Genomic DNA, 20,718 nt, shown 5'->3' with positions numbered 1-20,718 from the left:
ATTTTCCTTTTTTTCTTCGCAGCTGGCGCGAATATTGATCTCTCAGCCCCGGTCGTATCCATAGCGATCTGTTCTTTCACTCTTTCCGTCTCCCTGGAGCGAATATTGAATATTCCAAGTGGATAATCCATCTCCTTCATGCATCCTCTTGTAGTCAGGCATCGCATACCGTGTCATCCATTCCGAGTTCAAAATCTCTCCGACGTTGCATCGCTCCTCCGGCCTGTACGCCAGCATCGGCCGCATTATAGCAAGCAAGGCCTCCTTCTCGGCCAGGCTTGCCGTCTCCATCTTCAATGTCTTGCGAGTACTCTGCATACCGTACTCGAACTGGTAGTCGAATGTGCGGACGGGGTCTTCCGTAGTTCGGATAGGCTGACCATCCTCTGTAAAGGCTCCCGCGCGCGCATCCCACCTCTTCCACCATTCATCAGGCAGCTTTCCCAGGGTTTCGACCTGGTTCTTCGTCACAGTGTCCTCATCACACATGAAAGAGTCAAACAAGGGGAAGGCAAGGGTAGACCAAACAGCACACCCGAGGCTCCAGATGTCACTCGGAAACGATTTTGGCTGCGTTGGCTCAAATATAGCCTCTGGTGGGCAACAAGGAGCCGGTGCGTGGCACTCGAGTCTCGTCTCTTGCGAGGGTCGGTACGACTCGCCAAAGTCTGCAAGGACAATATGGGCCTCGACTAGCGAGAGCTTGTGGACTCTTCTCATCGGCCACCAGATGGGCACATTGCCGACAAGCGGAACGCCTGCTGGAATAGGTTTGTTATCAAATGCGATAACTTTGACCTCTTCCGGCTCTCCGCAACTCGCCAACAGCTCCTCGTCAGACCAGGTATGACATTTACCTGGAAGCTTGAATAGAACGTTTCCCAGGTGCAGGTCTGCGTGGTCAGTGAAATGGGATAAGTTGAGGGCAGACGCGTCTTAGCGCTCACCTCCGTGGACAACCCCATTGTCATGCAGGTGCGCAACCGCGAGAATGATCTGAGCCGCAATCGCACGCGCAACAGGAAGCGGCAGTGGTAGATTACACCCTATGTACACTGCGTCGGCCAGGCTACACCGTGTAGGTTCACTGACCAGACATGTATGGGTGCCGTTTGGACCGTCGATGCAAAATCTGTCGAGGAGAGCGGGTATCAAGGCTTGTCCCCAAGCGCCAACGTTGCTGTCGGCTTCGGGCAAGTCACCCAAAAAGCCCAAGATCTCAGGCTCACGCAAGTTCGCGTCGGCCGTGCAGACTTTGACCGCAACGAGTCGCTGAACTGCCTCGTCTCTCGCGAGCCAGACGGTGGAATAGCTGCCGTGACCGAGTTTATTCAGTACGTGGTAACGGCCGGCAAGCCGCTCGCCGATGGCCATGGGACGGTAGCCGCCAGGGCCGTATCTGTACATCGATTCCACTTCGTCGATGGCATGGAAACGAATGTCCGTGTCTGGGCCAGATGGTTTACTGATATCGGACGACTCACTTGCCGGTTTGCTCATGTGGCGACGTGATGAGGGCACATGTGTCGCGTTGATTCGGAACCGACGCAAACCCCAGGCTGGAGACCTCGAGAGAAGAATTGAGCGAGGAAATAATTCTCGACATCTCCTCACAGGCAAATATCGCAGTTTCATGATGACGTCTAGCACATGTACGAGCTCCGTCTGGGCCGGTCGCGTTTCAATGGAAACCCAATTCACGACAAGGCTGCACGGTCACGGGACACACGACCGAATCCGTCATTGCAGGGATCAGTGACGCGGGACAAACCTAAGGGGAAATGGAAGAAACTTCATCTAACATAGGCTATGATGTTGAATACTAGCTTGATACATGAATTGTATTGAGCACTCAGCAACTGCAGCCACCGCTGCAAGCGTACCTCAGATGGTCCCAGCCGCAGTCCTTCCAAGTATTGCAGCGCGCCCATGGTCCGTTGCCGTCGTCAGCGGCCGTCCAGCACCACTCTCCATTCCTGCCACAGTTCTTCCAGCAGTAGCCCCCATTACCGCAGCCCCAGCCGGCGGTTCTTGGGCAGCGCTTGGCGAGGGCGTCGGGGATCGGCTTGGTGTCCCGTCGGCTGTCGCGCCTTTCAGGCTGCTGGAAAGGCGCGTTAGCGACGGTGTCGCTCATGTCGAAGCCGCGGTTGGAGCCCATGGGGTGGTCTCTGCACTTGCGAACAGTGCCTCCGTTCAAGTAGGCGGCCGCGGGGGCCTCCATGACGCCCAGAGCGCCGCACTCTTCTTCGGCGGCGCGTCTGTCGACATCGGCGGCCCAAACAAGCGAGCCACTGGCCAGGAGGGAGATGAGATTGATGGCCTTCATGTTGATGCTGGGATAAAAGTATTTGCAAAGACTTGTTGGAGCAGGTTGGTAGACAGATGAATGAGGTGGTGAGGATGAAAGAGTGGTTCTGGACGGGCAGGATGAACTCATTTATACTACTGCGACTTTTATACTCTTTTAATGGGAGGGAAAAAGAGAATACGTCGATAGTTTTCTGCTAGGTAGTCTTGTTCCACTTGCTGTCTCGCCAGATGCCATCGCAACTTCCGCTCTACCGCATGTCAGGATCAATATTGGCTCGTATATGCATTCCTACGAGCGTAAATCTGTCTGCAGTGGTAGTAATATCGCAAGTAAAGCCGTCTCGACTGCATATGTTTTGCGAGCTATACAGTATTGGTGATGATGCCGCGGCTTGTCGCGTGCTCAACCTCGAACCTGACTCAGGGCCGCATTATTTCCGTCCCCTAACCCTGGTGTGCGGATCCTGATACTGGGCTTGGTATAGTCTGGGGCTTACTCTGCGTCGTCTGTACTTTAAGCCTTTCGTTCGTCCTTTATGATGCTGCTACCTACCATTAGAGAGCCTGCGTGTGGAGGAAGAGTCAACGAGTCGTATGACTCCCCACTCTCTTACAGCTGAGACAGTAGAACTGATTGTTCGCTCTTTCCTCTCCTATAGCTGGTTACAGGCTAGACTTCAATCTCTCTACCCTCGCTCCCAAAATGGTTTGCAATTCCAAGGTCGGGCGGTGTGTGGGGTCCAACTGCATACAAACAGCAACAACAGCCTGGATTGGCTGCGGGAAGGACCAACTCAACTGAACAGGGAATGGAATATCGGCATAGATGATGCAACTGAGAATAATCTCGATGTTGAATACGTCCGATACCTTTCTCGGGCCGGTATCCGAGACATCACCGTCCAATGTCTCTGATCCAGCACTCTGGCCCCGTCGTCCTTCGAGGGACACATGGGGGGGTGGACCTGGCATTAGTTATGCCGGCATATTCGACAAAAGACCCAAGCTCCGGGGCTTTATTAATGCCTCGCTCGGTCACCCTGTCCCGCTGACCGCCGTAAGCATGGTGGACGTCCATGAGGAAGTCCAAGATGGCGGGGTTCGCGGAGGATAGCTACCGCAACCGCATGATGATTCTGCTTCCATGTTATGCGAGGCGGAGGATAGCCGCCGCATGATGATTCTGCTTCCATGTAATGCGGCGCGCGCCATGCCGCGGGAATAGAGCATTTTATTCGGCTTGAGAACATTGAAGATGGGCTTGATGAGAGGCCGGGGCAGCGTGGCACCAGATGCAGGTGTGTGGCGGGTGGGAGCCACGGTGAAGCTGTTCGTTGATGGGTTGAACTCCCCGCGTTACGAGGCTTGAATCGCTGAAATATCCGTTTCAGGATAAGTTGGACATAGAATCTGTCTCCAAAATATACAGAATGGTCAGTTATTACATGAAAAGGAACCAGATTCAGACCAATTTCTCATCTGGACAGCTGTGTAGCACAAGCCCGAGGCAGGCGTTGAGCACACAATGTACTCTACTGAATGCAAGTCTCAGCTCATTTATCCTCAACTAATAGTAGTTGCAAGTATATTTGCATTACTGTCACTCCATATCAAAATTATTCGAGAAATAAATCACTACTGACCTCAATATACGCCGCTGCCAGACAACGACTGCTTAGCTGCTAAGCCATCTCGTTCACGCAGCCCATCTTCGTCCCCAATTTCGCTATATTTACTGTGGAATTTCCATAACTATAGGCCAAGAAGTTGTCTTCAACATTTTCTATCGGGTCGGAGAGCAGGCCCTTGGCCGTGAGATGTATAGGCGGGCTGACACCCCAGGTCTGGTTCTGCAAACAGTTCGTCTTCATGAGGCAGTACACCATTGCTCGCCTTGTGTCAGGTTTTCTTCTTCCCTGAAATAACAATTGTCCTAAAAACAATGGCCAACTTTTTTTTTTGCAAAGGGGGGCTTCTTTGCCTCATTCCCTGTCCTTTGCTTGCTGATCGGTATGGCCGGAGGCGCCGTGCATCACGCTCAACGCCTTTTGACTGACCATTGCTGCTGCGTCTGTAAGAATTGCCTGCAAGTCATATTCGTTCCCTCTACACATGGACAAACTTCTGACTCGCTCAAAGGTTCTTGGCCAAATGTATTTTATATTCACCTAATTTGGGCAGCGCCGCTTTGGTACTTTGTCGGAGGGCCTGATTAGTGCTCTGCCATGCGCCGATATTGCCGCCTCACCACGGATGCTTCACGGTACGTCAAATTAGTACACTTGTTTTGGGTTGGATTTTGTAGCAAACGGCATAGTTGATTGTCCGTCCCGGGCCTTTATTATGCCAGTTCTTATGGCGCTCTCGTATGCCTGTCGGCTCATCATTCCCTTGGCATCCTCCAAATTCCTGGGCTGAGGTGGCCCAAGACCTGACTATCGCGCGTGCTTCCGGCGGTCTGGGTCTCTTGGGCGGCAGTCTGATGATCATTCTACTCACCAGCGTCATCATTTTCATTGCCATTGTGGCGTCTTGTTTTCTGACCTGTCGCCTCACTCACCTCGCACAGACTAACTGGTGGTGGGTGTACGTGTTTGGAAGTTGGACAGCATGTGCAACATGGCGTTTGGGCTCGTCTTGGCCGTGGGCAAAAAAAATATAGCCCGTTTCCTTCGCTGCATCAGCAGTATTAGAAAACTTGGTACTTTGGTAACAGTGCGGCTCTCGCGCAAGCATTCAAGCTCGATCATGTTTCGGACGTGATGCCTGGGATGCAGCTTCGCCACGTCGGACTGCCACTGCTGGGGGTAAGAAACGATCACTTTCCGAGCATTCTATTTGGTAAATAGTTTAAAAGAATTTTGGCCGAACATCAGAGTAACACAAGGTGTGGAAAAGGATTGTGGCCACAGTTCGTGTACAATGCCGACGTGAGACGCCTGTCAGTCTCGAAACGGTGTTGAATGCAGGCATTCACGTGTTTTATGATGTTACGCAAACACATCAAAACAGGTACAAATTACCCGAGACGAGTATTATTTATAGGTAATACTTATTGCCTTATATTTTTATGCCAATCTTCAACGATAGATTCCGAAGATGGCCAACGCTTACCCAGAGTTTCCTTCCGGTTATGGGAGGCAAGATATCGTGTCGCGCGGGACGACTGGCCTCATCGTTCACGACAAAAGAACACAAACAATCATCCGCTGGCCGATAACCGACAACGATTGGCGCGGCATCCAGCACGAGCGCGCTGTCTATGAAAAACTTGAGCAGCTGGGCGGCCATGGAGGCCTTCTTAGATACTACGGCGGCGTGGAAATGTGCGGGATCCGTCTCGAGCATGCGCCCAAGCGCGACCTGCGTTCGCACATTCGACTCAAGGGTATCAATTCGCCCCTCGAGCCGCAGTGGATGATTCAGATTGCGCAGGTCCTGGACTTTATCCACCAAGCCGGCATCATTCACGGTAGTGTAGCGCTTCGACATGTGATGCTGGACGGGGAAGGCAACGCGGTCCTCGGCGACTTTGCGTGGTGCTCTATGCGGTCCAACTTTCTCGCGGCCAAGGTCCCGGCAAGTCACGAGTATCCGGGCGATCGCCTCAGTGTGCAAGGTGACTTGTTCGCCTTTGGCTCGGCCTTATATGAGCTGCACACGGGCAGTGAACCATTCGTCACCTTTCGCGACGAGGAAATCAGGGCACGATTCCGAAGAGGCGTATTTCCAGACGTTGCGGCCCTGGGTGGTTTAGGTGAGATTATCTCGAAATGCTGGACTGCCTCTCACGAAAACACTAAAAGTGTGGTCAACGCCCTGCAAGGTAAGCATCATCCGTGGCACGCTTTCACGGTATGCTAGCTAACGGCAGCTTGTGCTTTCCCCGGGCAGCCTTATTTGGCGCCTTAAGGTCACGTTAGGCCATGGGTCTGGCAAGTGCTTCAATCGCAGTATGGTGTAGCGTCAAATTGATGGCTTTCGAGACCATGGTCGAGGCCATCGCTGCCTAGCTTGCCTCGCCTTTGCAGTCATAGCTGTAGTCGCCACGCTGCGCATGTGACTCTCGCTTTAACCACACTTGTAGCATATTCTGAAAGGGAATCGTGAATATCGCGTCCCTTTGCACATACATGTTTGGAGATGTATTGCGACATGTCGGTCGTACTGATGGGCATAGTAGCGCCGTTGGACATTCGCCTAGTCACTGCTGAGTGACAGTCCCACGGATAAATTCAGTGTCGCGAAACTTAAAGGTTGGAAAATGTCATGATGCCTGGAGCAGTTCCTTTCCTATGCCGTGCAACCGTGTCGGGCTGCCTCCTACAAGTCCATGATTCACGCTACGCCACCTCACGGCAGTGCGAAATGCAGGGACCGTTGGCTATACCGGATCCTTGGCGCTGAGAATGACGAATCCCAACACACGTTGTCGTGTGATGAATGAAGCGCTCAGCTGGCCCACGTATGCCTGGAGCTGTGCCCAAGGTGTCGCGCGCTTTAAGCCACGCCACCAAGGCAAGGCTGATTTATTTTTTATTTATTTATTGCTATTTAACGCCGTAGAAATCCCTAAAAAGGGCAAACGACGCCTACGGGGACCTTAAGAAACCAAGCCTAAATTTTACAAATAATTCTAATTAAAAATCTATCTAACAGGCCTCTATAGGGCTTTCACTAGTTAGTCGTTAGGTTAAGATATAAGGCCGCTTAGGGGCCTATAACCTAGATAGGGGGGGATATAGAAGGAGTGTAGTTAGCTATCTTAAGTAGACCTCACTAAAAAACAAGGCTTCCTAGGCAAGCTTAATATACTTAAGCTAACTAGTACTAATAGTATTATCTATATACTAATATTAACTAAACTATAAAGGTACTATCCTACCCTATATCTTCTTATAGAAGAAGATATATCCTAGGGACTTCTACCTACTATAGCTATATATAAGTATAGTATTAAGGTAGTAGAATTATTTATAATATAAAGTAAAATCCCTATAGCTAGTTCTAGCTATAAGGAGGTAGTAGAGTTATAGGCGGCTAAGTACCCTAAGCTTTAGGTTAGGGTAGTCCCTTATTAGAAGTTAAAGTAGCTAGTATTTATTATATTAGTTAATCTACTATTAGGAATTAAGCCTCTTAGTAGTATTATCTATAAATACCCTCTTAATATAGCTTTATATAGGGGTTAGGTTATTTATTAGTGGCTTTATAGCTAAGCCTTCTTTTATAAGATAGTTAGTAATCTTATTACTAGTAGTTCTTTAGTATCTTAGGACCTATTAAATATTAATATAAGTACTAAAGGACCTTATTAGTATTTAGAACTCTATAATTAAGCTATATAAGGATACTAAGATACCTCCTCTTAGGCTTACTATTATTACTATATTATCTAGGTAGACTATAATTTCTTTAATCTATAGTATTAGGTATTAGATAATAGCTTAGAGTCTATACTAAGCTCCTTCTATCTCTATATTAAAGACCTTATTAAGGGGTATTAGTTTTTTACCCCTATAGATAAGGTAGGTTTTTCCTTAGAAAAGGATATAGCTTATACCTATATTACCCTTTATATCTATTAAGCTATTTAAAAAGGTAGTAAAATAGTAGTTTATCTTTATCTTAAGCTATTACTAGAAGAGGTTTATTTTTATAGCCTTATCCTAATATACTTCCTTTAGGAGGTATACTAGTAGTTAGAGTAATAGGCATTTAAATACTAGGATACTCTTATAAGTACTAACTACTATAGTTAGTTGTTATTACTTCTAGGGGCCTATTACTCTATTTCTATTCTTAAAACCTTTAATCCTATATACTAATAGGTACTTCTTATTAAGCAACTAGAGCTATAGTATATATTAATCTCTTATCCTATTAAAGAGTAAGTAGATTAGTAAGGTACTTAACTCCTATTAAAGGGTAGTAATTAGTATAATCTTCTATATTAAGATAATACTTTAAATACTAAATATTATATATTTTTATATCTTATCTAGCTACTTAAAGAGTCCTATCTTAACCTACTTAAAGGTCTTATCTTAGTTCTTCTTATAGGAGGGCTTTATACTACCTATATACTAAAGTTTTACCTTAAAAAGGAGTTTTAATAGTACTATAGTATAGAGGGCTTTCTTAGTAAAAATAAAGGTAACACCCTAAAGTACCTAGCTAAGTCCCTTAATATATCTAGTAAAAGTCCTTACCTTCTTTATCTATTCTTTAATATAGGTCTTAAATAAGAGTATAGAGTCTAGGTATATACCTAACTACTTTATACTCTTCTTAATAGGTATTATAAGGTCCCTATAGTATAGGGTATCTATATACTTATCTCTCTTATAGGAGAAGAGGATAGCTTCTATTTTAATAGGGTCTAGAGTTACCCTACTATTTCTAGTAACCTTAATTACTTAGTTAAGCTTCTCTTAGGCTCTAGTAATTAAGTCTTATTAATCTTAACCTATTACTAAAGTACCCCTATTATTAGTATAGCTATACTAATAGGCCCCTTTATATAGGTATCCTATACTAAGAAGGAAGAGTATTAGTAAGATAGGTAAGCCCTATAGGAGACTATAGACTAGTTTAACTATATTTCCTTAGTAGTTATTAATTTAGATCTATACCTTCTTACTTATAAGGAAAGAGCCTATCTATATAATAATATTAGCTATCTAGCCTTATTATTAGAGGGTAAGGAGAAGTTAGTATAGTTATACTATATTAAAAGCCCCCTATATATTAAAGGTAAAGAAGATAGTATCCTTATAGGCTATTAAGGTAAGTTTAATATTATATATTAGTATACTAATAATATTAGTTAAAGATCTTTTTAGGAGTACTCTTATAATAGTTAGGGGTAGAATCCTATACTATAAGTAGGCTTAGGTAATCTACCTAGCTAGTAGTTATTTAATACCTTTTCTAAGGTATAAGAGGAGAGAGATTAGTTACTAGCCTTTAACTAGCCTATTATCCTTATCTAGTTTTAAGATTATAACTATATTAGCTTATTAAAAGATAGTTAGGTAGTAGCTAACTAAAAGGTAGCCTTAGAAGAGTCTAACTATAGGCTCTTATATTACTAGCTAGGCGGCTTATAATAGCTTTACTATAATTCCATCTACCCCTAGTAAGGTATTACTAGTAGAGATTAGGGTATCCTATATCTCCTCTATAGAGATATTATCTTTCTAAGGGATTACTTATCTTATATAGGTTAGCACGTTCTTTAGAAAGTCCTCTTCCTAGGTTCTTCTCTCTAGTAGTACCTTCTATAAGCATTCTACTCTTTCTACTAACTCTATATACACCATACCCTTATATTTAATTAGGAGGGTCTAGAACTAGGACGTCGTTTTATACTAGTTTATTACCTTATAGAGCGTTTTATCTTTATTAATACTCTCTACTAGTTTCTTATTAAAGCTCCTCTTTACCTTCTAAACTATCCTTTAAAACTCTTTCTTTAAGCTACTTACCGCTATAGTATTCCTTTATACTTCTCTTACTATTTAGTAGTATAAGTTCTAGTATTCTTTATTTTACTATAACACCCCCTTCTTTTCTTATATTAGTACTATTCTATAGGACTTTAGCGCTAAGTTAAGGGCTTCTACTAGGTTAATTACTAAGGCCTTAAGGCCTTATATAGAATTATAGTCCTTATTATATAATATCTAGGTATTACTTTTAAGGTATTTAATAAATTTTAAGACCTATTCTTCCTAAAGGCAAGGTCTATTAGCTAGCTTTATAGGTAATACTATATTTAAGATTACTATAATTAAGGTTAAGTAGTCTAATAAGGTATATAGGTAGGGAGTAATATATATATATATAAGAGGGATATTTAATACTGCTAGGTCTAGTATATTATTAATATTATATATAGAGGTACTATTAGAGTTTAATACTTAAAGATTTTATTTAAAGAACTAGCCTACTAGGTTAGCTATTCTTATACTTATAATTATACCTAGCTATTATTTATAGTAGTATATATTAAAGTCCCCTATAATAAGTATCTTATCTAGTATAGTCTATCTCTTAAGGGCTTTAATAATATATAGTTTATTATTATTATAATATATATTAAGAAAATAGTATCCTAAGATAGTTATACTAACTATATTTTAATAGGGGGGGCCTAGGAGCTACTAGACTACTAGTTAATAGAGTTACCTTAAGATATAGGTAAGAACCCTTAGCTAGGTATTAATTCCTTTAGAGGCTAACTATTATTAGATAGGGGTAATATAGATATAATCTCTATATATTACTATCTTCTAATTTTTTAAGAACTATAGCTCCTATAGGAGTATAATATTAGCTTTAACTTTACTAGTAAGTACTAGCATATAGTTATATATACTAATAGCTTTAGTAATATTAACTTAAAAGATAGTTAGGTATCCTATTATTAAGAAGATTTTAAGGCTTTTTCTATAGCTAACTAACTATATTTACTCTTTTAGGTAGGTATAGGTATAAGGGTTTCTATATCTATAGAGGATAATAACATCTTAATATTAAAGGATAGTCCTCCTTTACTTATAAAGATAATTTCTACTATATTGCTAATCTAACCTATAGCCTAGTTATCTCTAATACTTATAATCTATATAGGCTCTTTAGGGGTAGTAATATCTTTAGCTTATTCTATAGGGTTGCTACCTATATTATAGTCCGCCTTACTAGAAGGTGTAGATATATTGTTTATTAGTTAGGGAGGGGTTAGTTATTAGGTATACTAAGATTATATTGCGTTTCTTAGGAGTATAGCTTTATATATAGCTAATCCTTTTTATTATATAACTTTTAGCTATGCTTTTATAGGCTTATTAAGGCTACTGCCTTTATTAACCTTAGGCTTAGTAGGGTAGGAGCTATTAGCTACTAGGTAAAAGCTATAATAGTTAGTATACTAGGGGGTTATCTTATACTAAAGGCTATTATATCTAGCTTTACTATAGTTAGAGTAGATCTTTTAGGCTAGGCATACTTATAGGTTATGTTATTACTAGTATACTTTATATAGATAGAGCTTAATAAGTGATTTTATTAACCTTACTAGTTAGCTATTAAAGACTTAGAAGGGTAATACCTCTTTAGTAAATTTAATAATAATTATCTAGTAGTCCTACCTCTCTATAGTAAGTGTAGGTTAGAACTGTTTTAAGGTAACTCCTATAGTAGTCTTAATCACATCCTTAATAAGGAGGGTAGTAGCAACTAGGGTACCTATCTAGTTAGTAATATAGCGTAGGATAGATTTAAGCGTATATATAGTTTAAGATTTAGATTTCTTAATATAAGTTATATTAAGTAATTTAGATAGCTAAGGGTTATAATTAAGTATAGCTATACTAACTTATTAGTTTCTAAGGGTAATAGTAATTCTAGAAGGTATCTAAGAAATCTAGCTAATATCCTTAACCTTAATCTAATATACCTTTATAATCTTTTAATAGATATAGTAGAGATTAATTATTTATGCCTTAGACTCCCTTAGGATTCTAATAAGGATTTATTTATCTAGCTAATAAGCTCCCTATATTCTACTTTATAGGCTAGTCTATCCCTTTCTAGCGACTAGAATATCCTTCTATAAGTTTCTAGGCTTAGTCTATTGTTAATATCCATAGCTAGAGCTAGGTGGTTCTAGGGCTCCTCTAGTAGCTATATCTCTATAAGATACTAGGGGATTCGTGGTTCTAACTAAACCTATAGTAAGTATAGGTTTATTATATTTTCCTAGGTTAATAACCTTCTTAATAGCTAAACTAATAATATCTTAATATCTCTATACTACTTTAGTATCTTCTAGCTTATTAAACTAGCTTAGAGACGTGTCTAGGGTAGTAGCTAGGACCTTTCTAACTTTAAAAAGAGATTAGTATATATAAAAGGCCTAATTAAAGGTAGCCTTAATTAGTATAGTAAAGTAGGTAGTAGGGTTAATAGAGATAAGCTTTAGTATAGGTCTATAGTTATTATTATTATCTTAAGCTCTTTGTCCTTAAGGGTTATCTTTAGAATAGGCTCTCTTATTAGAGGCTAAACTATATTCTTTCTAGAGGGAGTTAAGGTCTCCTTAACTTAGCTAGAGGGTTGAATAGTCTATCGTTTAAGAGGGGATAGGCTCCGTTAGTTGAGGGACTGGCAGTACGCCTATAGCGTTAGCCTACATAGCTAGAAAAGGGGGTTTTAAAGCTTATTAAGCGTAAGGTGATATCTTGCGCAGGGCACTAACAGCCCTACTAATAAGGAATTTAATAGAGGAGAGAGTTACAAGGCAAGGCTGAGAGACAGCATGGAACAAGGCTGCAGCCGCTTTTTGTTGCAGTAAGACTCTTCATTATTGTCAAATAGGATGGTCGATGCGAGCGTTGCCTTGAGGAACCCCAGCCAACGAGAAGCGCCAAAGGCATTCTTGTAGGGGTGAACCGGATGGCTATTGGTGCTTTTGCACGTTACAGCCTTGCCCCCCACTCGATTCGCCGCCTTTTGCACGAGACTAGAAACCAATGAGTCACCAACATCCCGGGACTCATTTGGGCGTAAAAGGCGCGTCGGCAAGAATACAGTCATGGCCGATAGATGCCTAGCCTGCGCGTTGATAAAGGCGAGGAATTTTCCTCTTTTTGGAAAGAGTCGGGGCAAGCAACAAAGAAAGGAAGCACCAGAAGCATCTTGAAAGCGTTTAGAACCCACAACCTTGAAACATTCCTGACTAATGCAGTCACGTGCCAGTCCTGACTAATCGCCACCGATCCACACGTTGTTTGCCTTGGGATCTCCCTTTGAACCAGAATTTTCAGGCCACGCCTGTCGCGATTCTAAATCCACATCGACCATACCCTTCGACGCCGCTTACACCAAGCCAGCGTCTATCAAGGCGACTCTTTCGCGTCTGTACCATACAATACCCGCCCTTTGCGCGCCTCTCATTCCTCTTCTATTGTGCGCCAAATTCCCACGGCCTGGTTGCCCAACAAAACGTTGTTCGCCCTCTGCGACCCGAGATCGACCGGCATCTTTTCGCGCCCATCATACGAAACTCATAGCGCACGTTGCGCAGTCACACCTTGTCCGGGCCATCATGAGTGTCGCATACGAGCCCCGGTCCTTTATTCATGAGGGGGCGTACCCCCCGATCGGCGACGAGCACGACCACGGCGCCGACCAACGCTTTACCGATTCCGACGTGGCCGAGCACCTCAGCCACTACACGGCCGACGCCGGCCTACTCCAAGACGACGACGACGACCGCCATGTCCTCGACGAGCGCAACATGCTGCACGATCCGTCCGGTGGCGTCGGCTCCGACGACGTCACCCGCATCGATCTCAGCGCTACCGATTTTCCGTCCCCGCTCGGCGTGGCCATGTCCGCCGCCGACATGTCACCGCCGCTGCCCGACAGCAAAGATCCGTCGCCCGGGTTGGAGTCGCTCCCGTCGTCGTCGCGCGTAAAACCGATCCCAAAACCGTCCCGCGCCGTCAACAAGCAAGCGGATGGGCGGTTTCACTGCCCGCTCGAGGACTGCAAGGAGGACGTTCGCACATTCTTGCGCAGGTGCGAGTGGAAGTAAGCAATCCCTCCCATGCTCCGACTATTTTGGTTGGTTTTGCGCGCGCGCATACAAGCTAACTTTTTCCCCCCTCACAGTAAGCACATGGACAAGCACGAACGCCCCTATCGCTGCCCGGCCGATGGCTGCGAGAACCTACCCGGCTTCACCTACTCGGGCGGTCTCCTCCGCCACGAGCGCGAGGTGCACAACAAGCACGGCGGGCCCAAGAACACGGTCAACTGCCCGCACCCCAACTGCAAGCGCCACACCGGCAAGGGCTTCTCCCGCCAGGAGAACCTGAACGAGCATCTCCGCCGCGTGCACACGAGCCCCGAGGGCGGCGCCTCGCCGTCCGCCGCCGCCGCTGCTGAGTCGGCCGCGGCTGTGTCGTCTCCGGACGGCGGCAACGACAGCGAGCGTTCAGGTATGAAGCGCAAGCGTCGGTCTAGCGGGTCCGCGACCGGCACCAGTGCGCTGGCTGTCGACGAGGTCGCGGAGCTCCGCGACGAGATCAAGCGCGTGCGAATGGAGAATGAAAAGCTCAAGCTCGACATGGAGCAGCAGGGGCAGCACTCGCTCGCCATGATGGCGCAAATAGCCGAACTGCAGGACGCGCTCCGTCTCGGACACAGCCTCGGCGGGCACAGCCTCGGCGCGCCGACGGCGCAAATGATCTAAAGCGAAATCCAACGATGAGGTCGACTGCGACCAAACACCCCATCAAACCGAAAAAAAAAATGTACTCACTATTACGAATCTCACGCAAACCAACCATACCCTCCTCCTCTTTTTTTACGAAGACAGCATTTCAGCGGCTATAGACTCGGTTTTACACTCTCCTCTTTTTGCGGATTTTTCCCCTTCTTCACAACTGTAACGATATTTTCTTCGGGCCTCGGGATATGAGTTCTCATCACATGCGCAGGGCAATATTTTCATTCCACTCACCCCTATTTGGCTGCAAGCCCTTTTTCGCTTGCTCGATTTCTTTCGGCCAGCTGAAAGCTTGGCCTTTGCTTTCCATGGCGGCGGAACTTGGAACCCTTTTTCGCTTTACCGGCAACAAACCCCCTTTTCCCACTTTTTGTGCTGGAAAATGTACTTTTTAACTATCATCTCCCCTTTTTTTCGATTTGCTTTTTTTTGTATTTGATGGGGTGCAGACTGGGGAATGAAGGCGGCCACACTCATCCTCTTCTTTGGCACCAATTTCACCAGTTCAATCACTTTGGCTTTTCTTCTTACATTTCATGCATTTCCTGTTTGCTCTTTTGGGGGGAGGGGGCACCTTCTTCGTCACAACTAGCGAATGGACAAAAAGTTGTACACATTTGTTTTAATAATAGATATCTTCTTTTTCGCACGGCAAAGGAATGGGAGGAAAGAAGGAAAAATTGGGGGTCTTTTCTCGGTTGTTTATTACACGGATAGAGCGCTATGAGCAGATGACAACACTTGAACGGTTCCTTTGTGAACGAGCCGGCGGAAGAAGAAGCGATAGATATACCCCTCGATACATGGCAGGGACAGGATCGGGGACTTAATCATGTTTGGTCCTATTTGCACATATTTAGCTTGTCTTATTCGCTCCTATATTTTTAGATCTGTGGCACCGAAGCCGCGAACAGAACAGACTCCTCTTATCTTGGCACATCCGTCTTTTTCTTCTTACTAAAACAATGTTCAAAAGGGCGTTGGTATAGTTTCCGAGAGCCTCACGCAAAAACAATGTCAGATTGTAAAAAATGCATGCTATTACTTTTGACCAGCTATGAAGGTAATCCAACAGGCGGACAAGAAGAAGAATAACTCAAAAACGACAATATATATGCAATGCTCCCCGTCTTTTCCCGTAGAATGCCTGACCCCCGGCCCCGTGTAAACAAAAGAACTAAGAAAACCCCAACTTAGTGTTAGCTTTTTGGTCTCTTTTCCCCTGCACCCCCCTCTGTATGTACACGCACAATCACTACCACCAGCGATTCAAGAAGAAGCCCCATAGGATGACAGACTTTGACAGGTGCGCCGTCGCTGCGGATCCACGACGGCATGCCGCGTCACCTAGACGGCCTGGATGTAGCTTGCGGGCACGCTGCCTGTCACGCCCGCCTTTTCCACCTCGGCCCAGCCGTCGCCGGGGTCCTCTTTGACAAGCACGAAGCGCTCACCCTGGTTCATCGAGTGCTCGGTCTCGGTCTGCGCCACGTAATCGTAGAGCGCCTCGACGTACTTGAGCTTCTTGGCGCCTCGCCTAGGCGCGACGGCGGGGCCCTTCTTCTTGGCCGTGGAGGGCGCTACCGAGGACGTCGTCGAGTTCGAGTATGTCGATGACGGGCGTGCCGGGGCGGCAGGAACGACGCTGCTGAATTCAACATAGGTGGCGGGAATGATTCCTTCCCTATTGCCAGCTCTAACCTTTACCCAGCCAGACCCATCTAAGAGTTGAGATTAGTTTGGAGGGCAGATAAGTCATTAATACAATCAGCTCACCGTCTGGTTCGACTAGCACAACTTCTCTCCCTTCTTGTACGGAAATTTCTTCATCGCCACTAGCATCGAATGGGTAGAGAATCTTGCCCTTCCTCTCTTGGCTTCCACCATTGGCATGGCCGGTAGAGTCTGTAATGTATGCTGCGGGTGGCGGTGCCACGACCCTGTTCCTTCGCCCGCCGGTCGGATTCGGAGACGGACTAGGTCTCCTCGGCTGCTCGTTTTCGGCGGGCGCTTCGAGTCCTGATCCTGAAAACGACCGGCGCGCTGAGCGGGAGCTCAGTGAATTCATGGTGTTAGATCTGCTGAGATCCGGTAATTCAGCCACGTGTGTAGGGGCCGCGGTAGTTGGTGTCAAAAATTTATTTGCTGAGTCTTGGCGTTCAGCCTTGAGCTTCTTCTTGTCCTCTTTGCTCTGTTCACCGGGGCAGTCGGCAGGTACCTTCATTTCACATTTGCTGTGACAAGTGTAGCCACAGTCTCGGCAGTCGAAACCCTTGGCGCTGAGTCCCCATATGCGCTCGCCGCAAAGATCGCAGTTGGTGGGTATCTTGAAAGTCTGACTCTTGAAATTGTGATTGTTTGCGCCCAACGTTACATCACCAACGGCAGCCGTGATGGTTGTTGTCTCGACTTCTGCCGTTATTCGCTTGCGGTTGACGCTGTGTAAATCTTGTTGAAGTGCAAACAGTTGATTGACTACCTCGACCTCGTCTTTTTTTTCCGTACCGTTGCGTACTTTTTGCTTCAAGTTCTTGACGGATTCAACATCACGCCGTTTCCGATCCACTTCACGTCGTAGCTCTCCGAGCTGTGATTTAGACTTGCTGAGCACATTGCGCAGGTACACCTTTGCCGGCTCGTCTACAACCATGAGATTATCGTCGTGCCAGAGGGGGCTGGCTTCAAAGGTATTGTTGGCAGGTTCTTGAAATCCACCGAGGTTGTGCCGCATGTACATCATGGAGTCGAGATGGGGTTGGTTTCTGGCAATTTGCTGGGTGAGGCCCTGCATCAACTGAGCGCTTTGCTTCATGAGACCCTCCTCGAGCTGGCTTGCAACCGACCACAACCCATTGAGCTTGAGAATACGAAATTCGTTGAGGTCCTGTACGCTGTCCATGACTTCGGGGATATATTCATGGTAGTACAGTTCTTTTTGCTTGTTCGTGACGTTGATGGTGATGAGGTATGTGTTCTTGGAGTTGTTCATTTCGATCATTTGCTGGTGGTAGGCGCTCTGGGCCTTGGCCTTGTCGTAGCTGGACTCGGACTTTTTGCGGCGAGCCTCGAGCTCTTGGCAGGTAGTGTCGTACTTGCCCTTGATTTTGCGCAGGTGGTCATAAGAGGCATCGCGCTCAGCAGTGAGGTGGTCGGCATAGTCGGAATGTCGTTTGCGCAGCTCTTCGAAGCGCGCACCGTAGTACTTGAGCGGCTCGGCGACTTGGGAAATGAGGTTGTTGGCGTAGGTGTCGTGCTCGGCAGCTCGGGATTCGACGGTGGTCAACTGGGTGGCCCAGGTCGTGACAGATGCGCTGTGGAAGACGCGTAGTTTTAGTATCAGGGCCGTTTGACGTCGGGGCGGATGCGACAGAGCTCATCAGTTACCTTTCGAGAGAGCCTGGCGTCATGCTAGGTGTCTCGCCAACACTCAGCTGAGATGTTTTCTTGTTCTTCTTCTCAAAGTACTTTTTGGCGAGCGTGGCGAGCTTGGCGCTGTATTCCTTTTCGATGGCGGCGCGCTCGCGGTAGAATTGCTGAATGTCTTCGAGCCAGCCGATCCCGTGGCCAACCCAAATGTTTGCGCCTTTGAATCCGTCCTAGTGGGGGGGTTAGTATCCGTATGTTGTAGTGTCGGCGACGTCGAGAGGTGGTCTCTCGTATTGACGAAGGGTTGTGATGATTCAAATCGAACAGAGGGGGCGCTCACCTTGAGCTCGGTGCCAAAGGTCGGCATAGCCTCGACTTCGGCCATGTTGCAGGGTGACGTAGGAAGAGTGGCTCGCGGCGTGCGAATGTGCTAGATTGGTAGGCGCATGCAGATGTCGCGAGAGCAAACTGAGCGCAAGAAGTACTGTTTAGTGATATGAGAAGCTGTAGTAGCACGGGTGGGAAGTGAGCGAGTGGGCGGGCGGCAATGGCAACGTTGCTCGCCACGGGAAGTGCTTCGTGGAGGCTGCGTATGTAAAGTTGGCGTTGGAGGCGTTGGAGGGGGTGGGATGTGGTGGCTCTGTGAGGTGAGGCTTACATGAGGCGCAGTCGAGCGAGGGTACGAGTTAGTTAGTACGGAGTAACACTAGACAGGCAGGCGCTGACGGACTTTCTTGGCTGCCCTTGAGGCCTCTATTTGGCGCCAATAGGGACCGCTCCAGCGACCATTGCTCACTGCCAAGCAGCCAAGCAGCCAAGCATCCAAGCCCAGGATACTTATCGGATTTGGGCATTTTCATTCAACCGAGACCGCAGAATATCACGAGAGCTATTGTGCCTAGAAAGAACTTGAAAATACTTGACGCCTACATTGAGGCCTTGGCATAACTCACTGTTTAGGTACTCGTATCCAGGTATCCAGGTGGCACAGCTACAGTACTAAAAGGTACAGGCAGGCTGTAGCGCCCCGCGCTAAAATACAGCGGCCGACAGCGGCGACAGGTCTTATATCAGGGTACTGACAGCAGCGTGTAATTGCCTACCTAGTCAACATCTGTACCTTGATATACATTTATTATTCTTAATCTTATCATTATTCTTATCGTTCTCATTATGTATTTATTACATTCATATCAGTCTCGTCAGTCTTAATCTGTTCCTCATTTCTTTGTTCTATCCTTTGTACGTGCATGCAAGGACCGTCCAGTTACATACACACAGTATTAAAATAGATGATCAAACATACACGGTCAAAGCACTATTTTCGGATTCAATAGTACGTCCAACTACTTCCTACGAAGAACAGCAATAAGATGGTCGGCGCAGCCTAGATACTCTTCCTTTGCCGAGTACTCGTCGTACATGAGACTGGCCCATGCCTGGACGACCTCAGGCCCAGCATCCTCAAGCTTGGCATCCAGTCCGCCGCCGAGAATCCCTTCTGTCGAGCGTAGTTCAACAAGCTCCGCCTCCTTCGTAAAGTGCTTCTCCAGGAACGCGCGTGTGTCGGCAGCGCAAGTGTGGTAGCCCTGCACCGCAATCCCGAGCGATTCCTTGAAAGCGTCATATCTGCCACTACGTAGCTGCCCGTTCTCATCAGTCTCAAGTACGCCAACAAACATGGAACTCGCGCCTTACATAGTTTTTGTAAAAGCCCCCCGCGCGAACCAGCTTGGCCGGGTCCCGGACGGCAATGTCCCTCAGATGCGCCGCCACACTAACAAACGCGCAAAACACCACCCCCGTACCCGGCCGGGCCAGCTGCAGCGCCTGCGCCACCGCCGCGACGCGCTCCGACTCCTCAACGAGGTGGTACAGCGGCCCGAGAAGCAGCACGCCGTCGTACGAGGCCGCCGGGAGGAGCGCCGACACGTGCAGGGCATTGCCCACGGACAGGCTCCGCAGCAGGTGGTCGGTCTGGCCCGAGGCACGGCGCGCGTCCTGCTCCTGCTGGGCCAGGGCGACGAGCGCGGGCGTCAGGTCCACGAGGTCCACGGCGTGGCCGTCGTCGGCGAGCGCAAAGGCGAGCTTGCCCGGGCCACCGCCCACGTCGGCGACAGCGGACGCGGCCGGGAGGTGCGCGCGGATAGTGCGGAGGGTGATTTCGCGCTCCATGGGGTGCAAGGCCAGGCGTGTGGCTTCGGAGGTGGCGATGGTGCTGTAGAGCTGCGCGACGCTGTCTGTCGCCGTAGCCATGATGATTGCAAGTGATTGGGTTTTGAACGGTGAAGGAGCAGTAGCCTAGAGGCCAGGAATAGGTAGTCGCAGGTCAAGAGCCTTTTATGGCAAGTCCTCAACTAGGAGCCATCTTTAAGTAACTCACTGTGACCGGGCGATGGCAATTGTGCCGTGCGCGTCCGCGCATTTGCCTACTTTGATTTGTGGAGGAATAATCACGCATGTTCACCGGGCGTCATTGTCCCTGCCGAGGAGAAATAGATGTGCCGACTTTCCCCGTGGGTGAGGCTAGCTTGAAGGAAGAAAGAAGGCTTATCAATTCCAGCTGACACTCAAATATGTAGTCTAGAATACGGATAGTCTCACTTAGCCTATAAGATAAGACGCAACCTTACAACTTTTACTATCCCTTTACGATAACTTGTGATTAACGAAACCCCTCAAAAAATACTAGAGTTGGCTACACTTGCTATAAAATGATCACTTATGAAAATATAATACAC

General features: G+C 46.8%; 6 protein-coding genes across 6 annotated transcripts; 2 read left to right on the top strand and 4 right to left on the bottom strand.

Annotated features, from left to right (window-relative positions):
* Window positions 1–42: 42 nt before the first annotated feature.
* Window positions 43–2,326, bottom strand: CCM_08467 (protein kinase domain protein; the record flags this gene model as incomplete). Its single annotated transcript, XM_006673605.1, has 3 exons — window positions 43–893; window positions 948–1,708; window positions 1,884–2,326. The coding sequence occupies 3 exons, from the start codon at window positions 2,324–2,326 to the stop codon at window positions 43–45; spliced, it is 2,055 nt and encodes a 684-aa protein (XP_006673668.1).
* Window positions 2,327–5,409: 3,083 nt separating this feature from the next.
* On the top strand, window positions 5,410–6,222 carry CCM_08466 (Protein kinase-like domain; the record flags this gene model as incomplete). Its single annotated transcript, XM_006673604.1, has 2 exons — window positions 5,410–6,136; window positions 6,185–6,222. 2 exons carry the CDS (start codon window positions 5,410–5,412, stop codon window positions 6,220–6,222), a joined length of 765 nt encoding a protein of 254 aa, XP_006673667.1.
* Window positions 6,223–12,609: 6,387 nt separating this feature from the next.
* CCM_08465 (uncharacterized protein) lies at window positions 12,610–12,912 on the bottom strand (the record flags this gene model as incomplete). The annotated part of the gene is made up of 1 exon (XM_006673603.1): window positions 12,610–12,912. The coding sequence occupies one exon, from the start codon at window positions 12,910–12,912 to the stop codon at window positions 12,610–12,612; it is 303 nt and encodes a 100-aa protein (XP_006673666.1).
* Window positions 12,913–13,423: 511 nt separating this feature from the next.
* Window positions 13,424–14,575, top strand: CCM_08464 (C2H2 transcription factor; the record flags this gene model as incomplete). The annotated part of the gene is made up of 2 exons (XM_006673602.1): window positions 13,424–13,911; window positions 13,993–14,575. The coding sequence occupies 2 exons, from the start codon at window positions 13,424–13,426 to the stop codon at window positions 14,573–14,575; spliced, it is 1,071 nt and encodes a 356-aa protein (XP_006673665.1).
* A 1,383-nt stretch (window positions 14,576–15,958) lies between these two features.
* On the bottom strand, window positions 15,959–18,362 carry CCM_08463 (actin polymerization protein Bzz1, putative; the record flags this gene model as incomplete). Its single annotated transcript, XM_006673601.1, has 4 exons — window positions 15,959–16,332; window positions 16,388–17,922; window positions 17,996–18,207; window positions 18,318–18,362. The coding sequence occupies 4 exons, from the start codon at window positions 18,360–18,362 to the stop codon at window positions 15,959–15,961; spliced, it is 2,166 nt and encodes a 721-aa protein (XP_006673664.1).
* Window positions 18,363–19,323: 961 nt separating this feature from the next.
* Window positions 19,324–20,233, bottom strand: CCM_08462 (Methyltransferase type 11; the record flags this gene model as incomplete). Its single annotated transcript, XM_006673600.1, has 2 exons — window positions 19,324–19,620; window positions 19,676–20,233. 2 exons carry the CDS (start codon window positions 20,231–20,233, stop codon window positions 19,324–19,326), a joined length of 855 nt encoding a protein of 284 aa, XP_006673663.1.
* Window positions 20,234–20,718: the final 485 nt, after the last annotated feature.

This window comes from Cordyceps militaris, assembly GCF_000225605.1.
Source record: "Cordyceps militaris CM01 unplaced genomic scaffold CCM_S00007, whole genome shotgun sequence".
NCBI classification, from domain to species: domain Eukaryota; kingdom Fungi; phylum Ascomycota; class Sordariomycetes; order Hypocreales; family Cordycipitaceae; genus Cordyceps; species Cordyceps militaris.
Note: the sequence above shows the minus strand (reverse complement) of the source record. Positions and strands in the feature narration are given on the sequence as shown.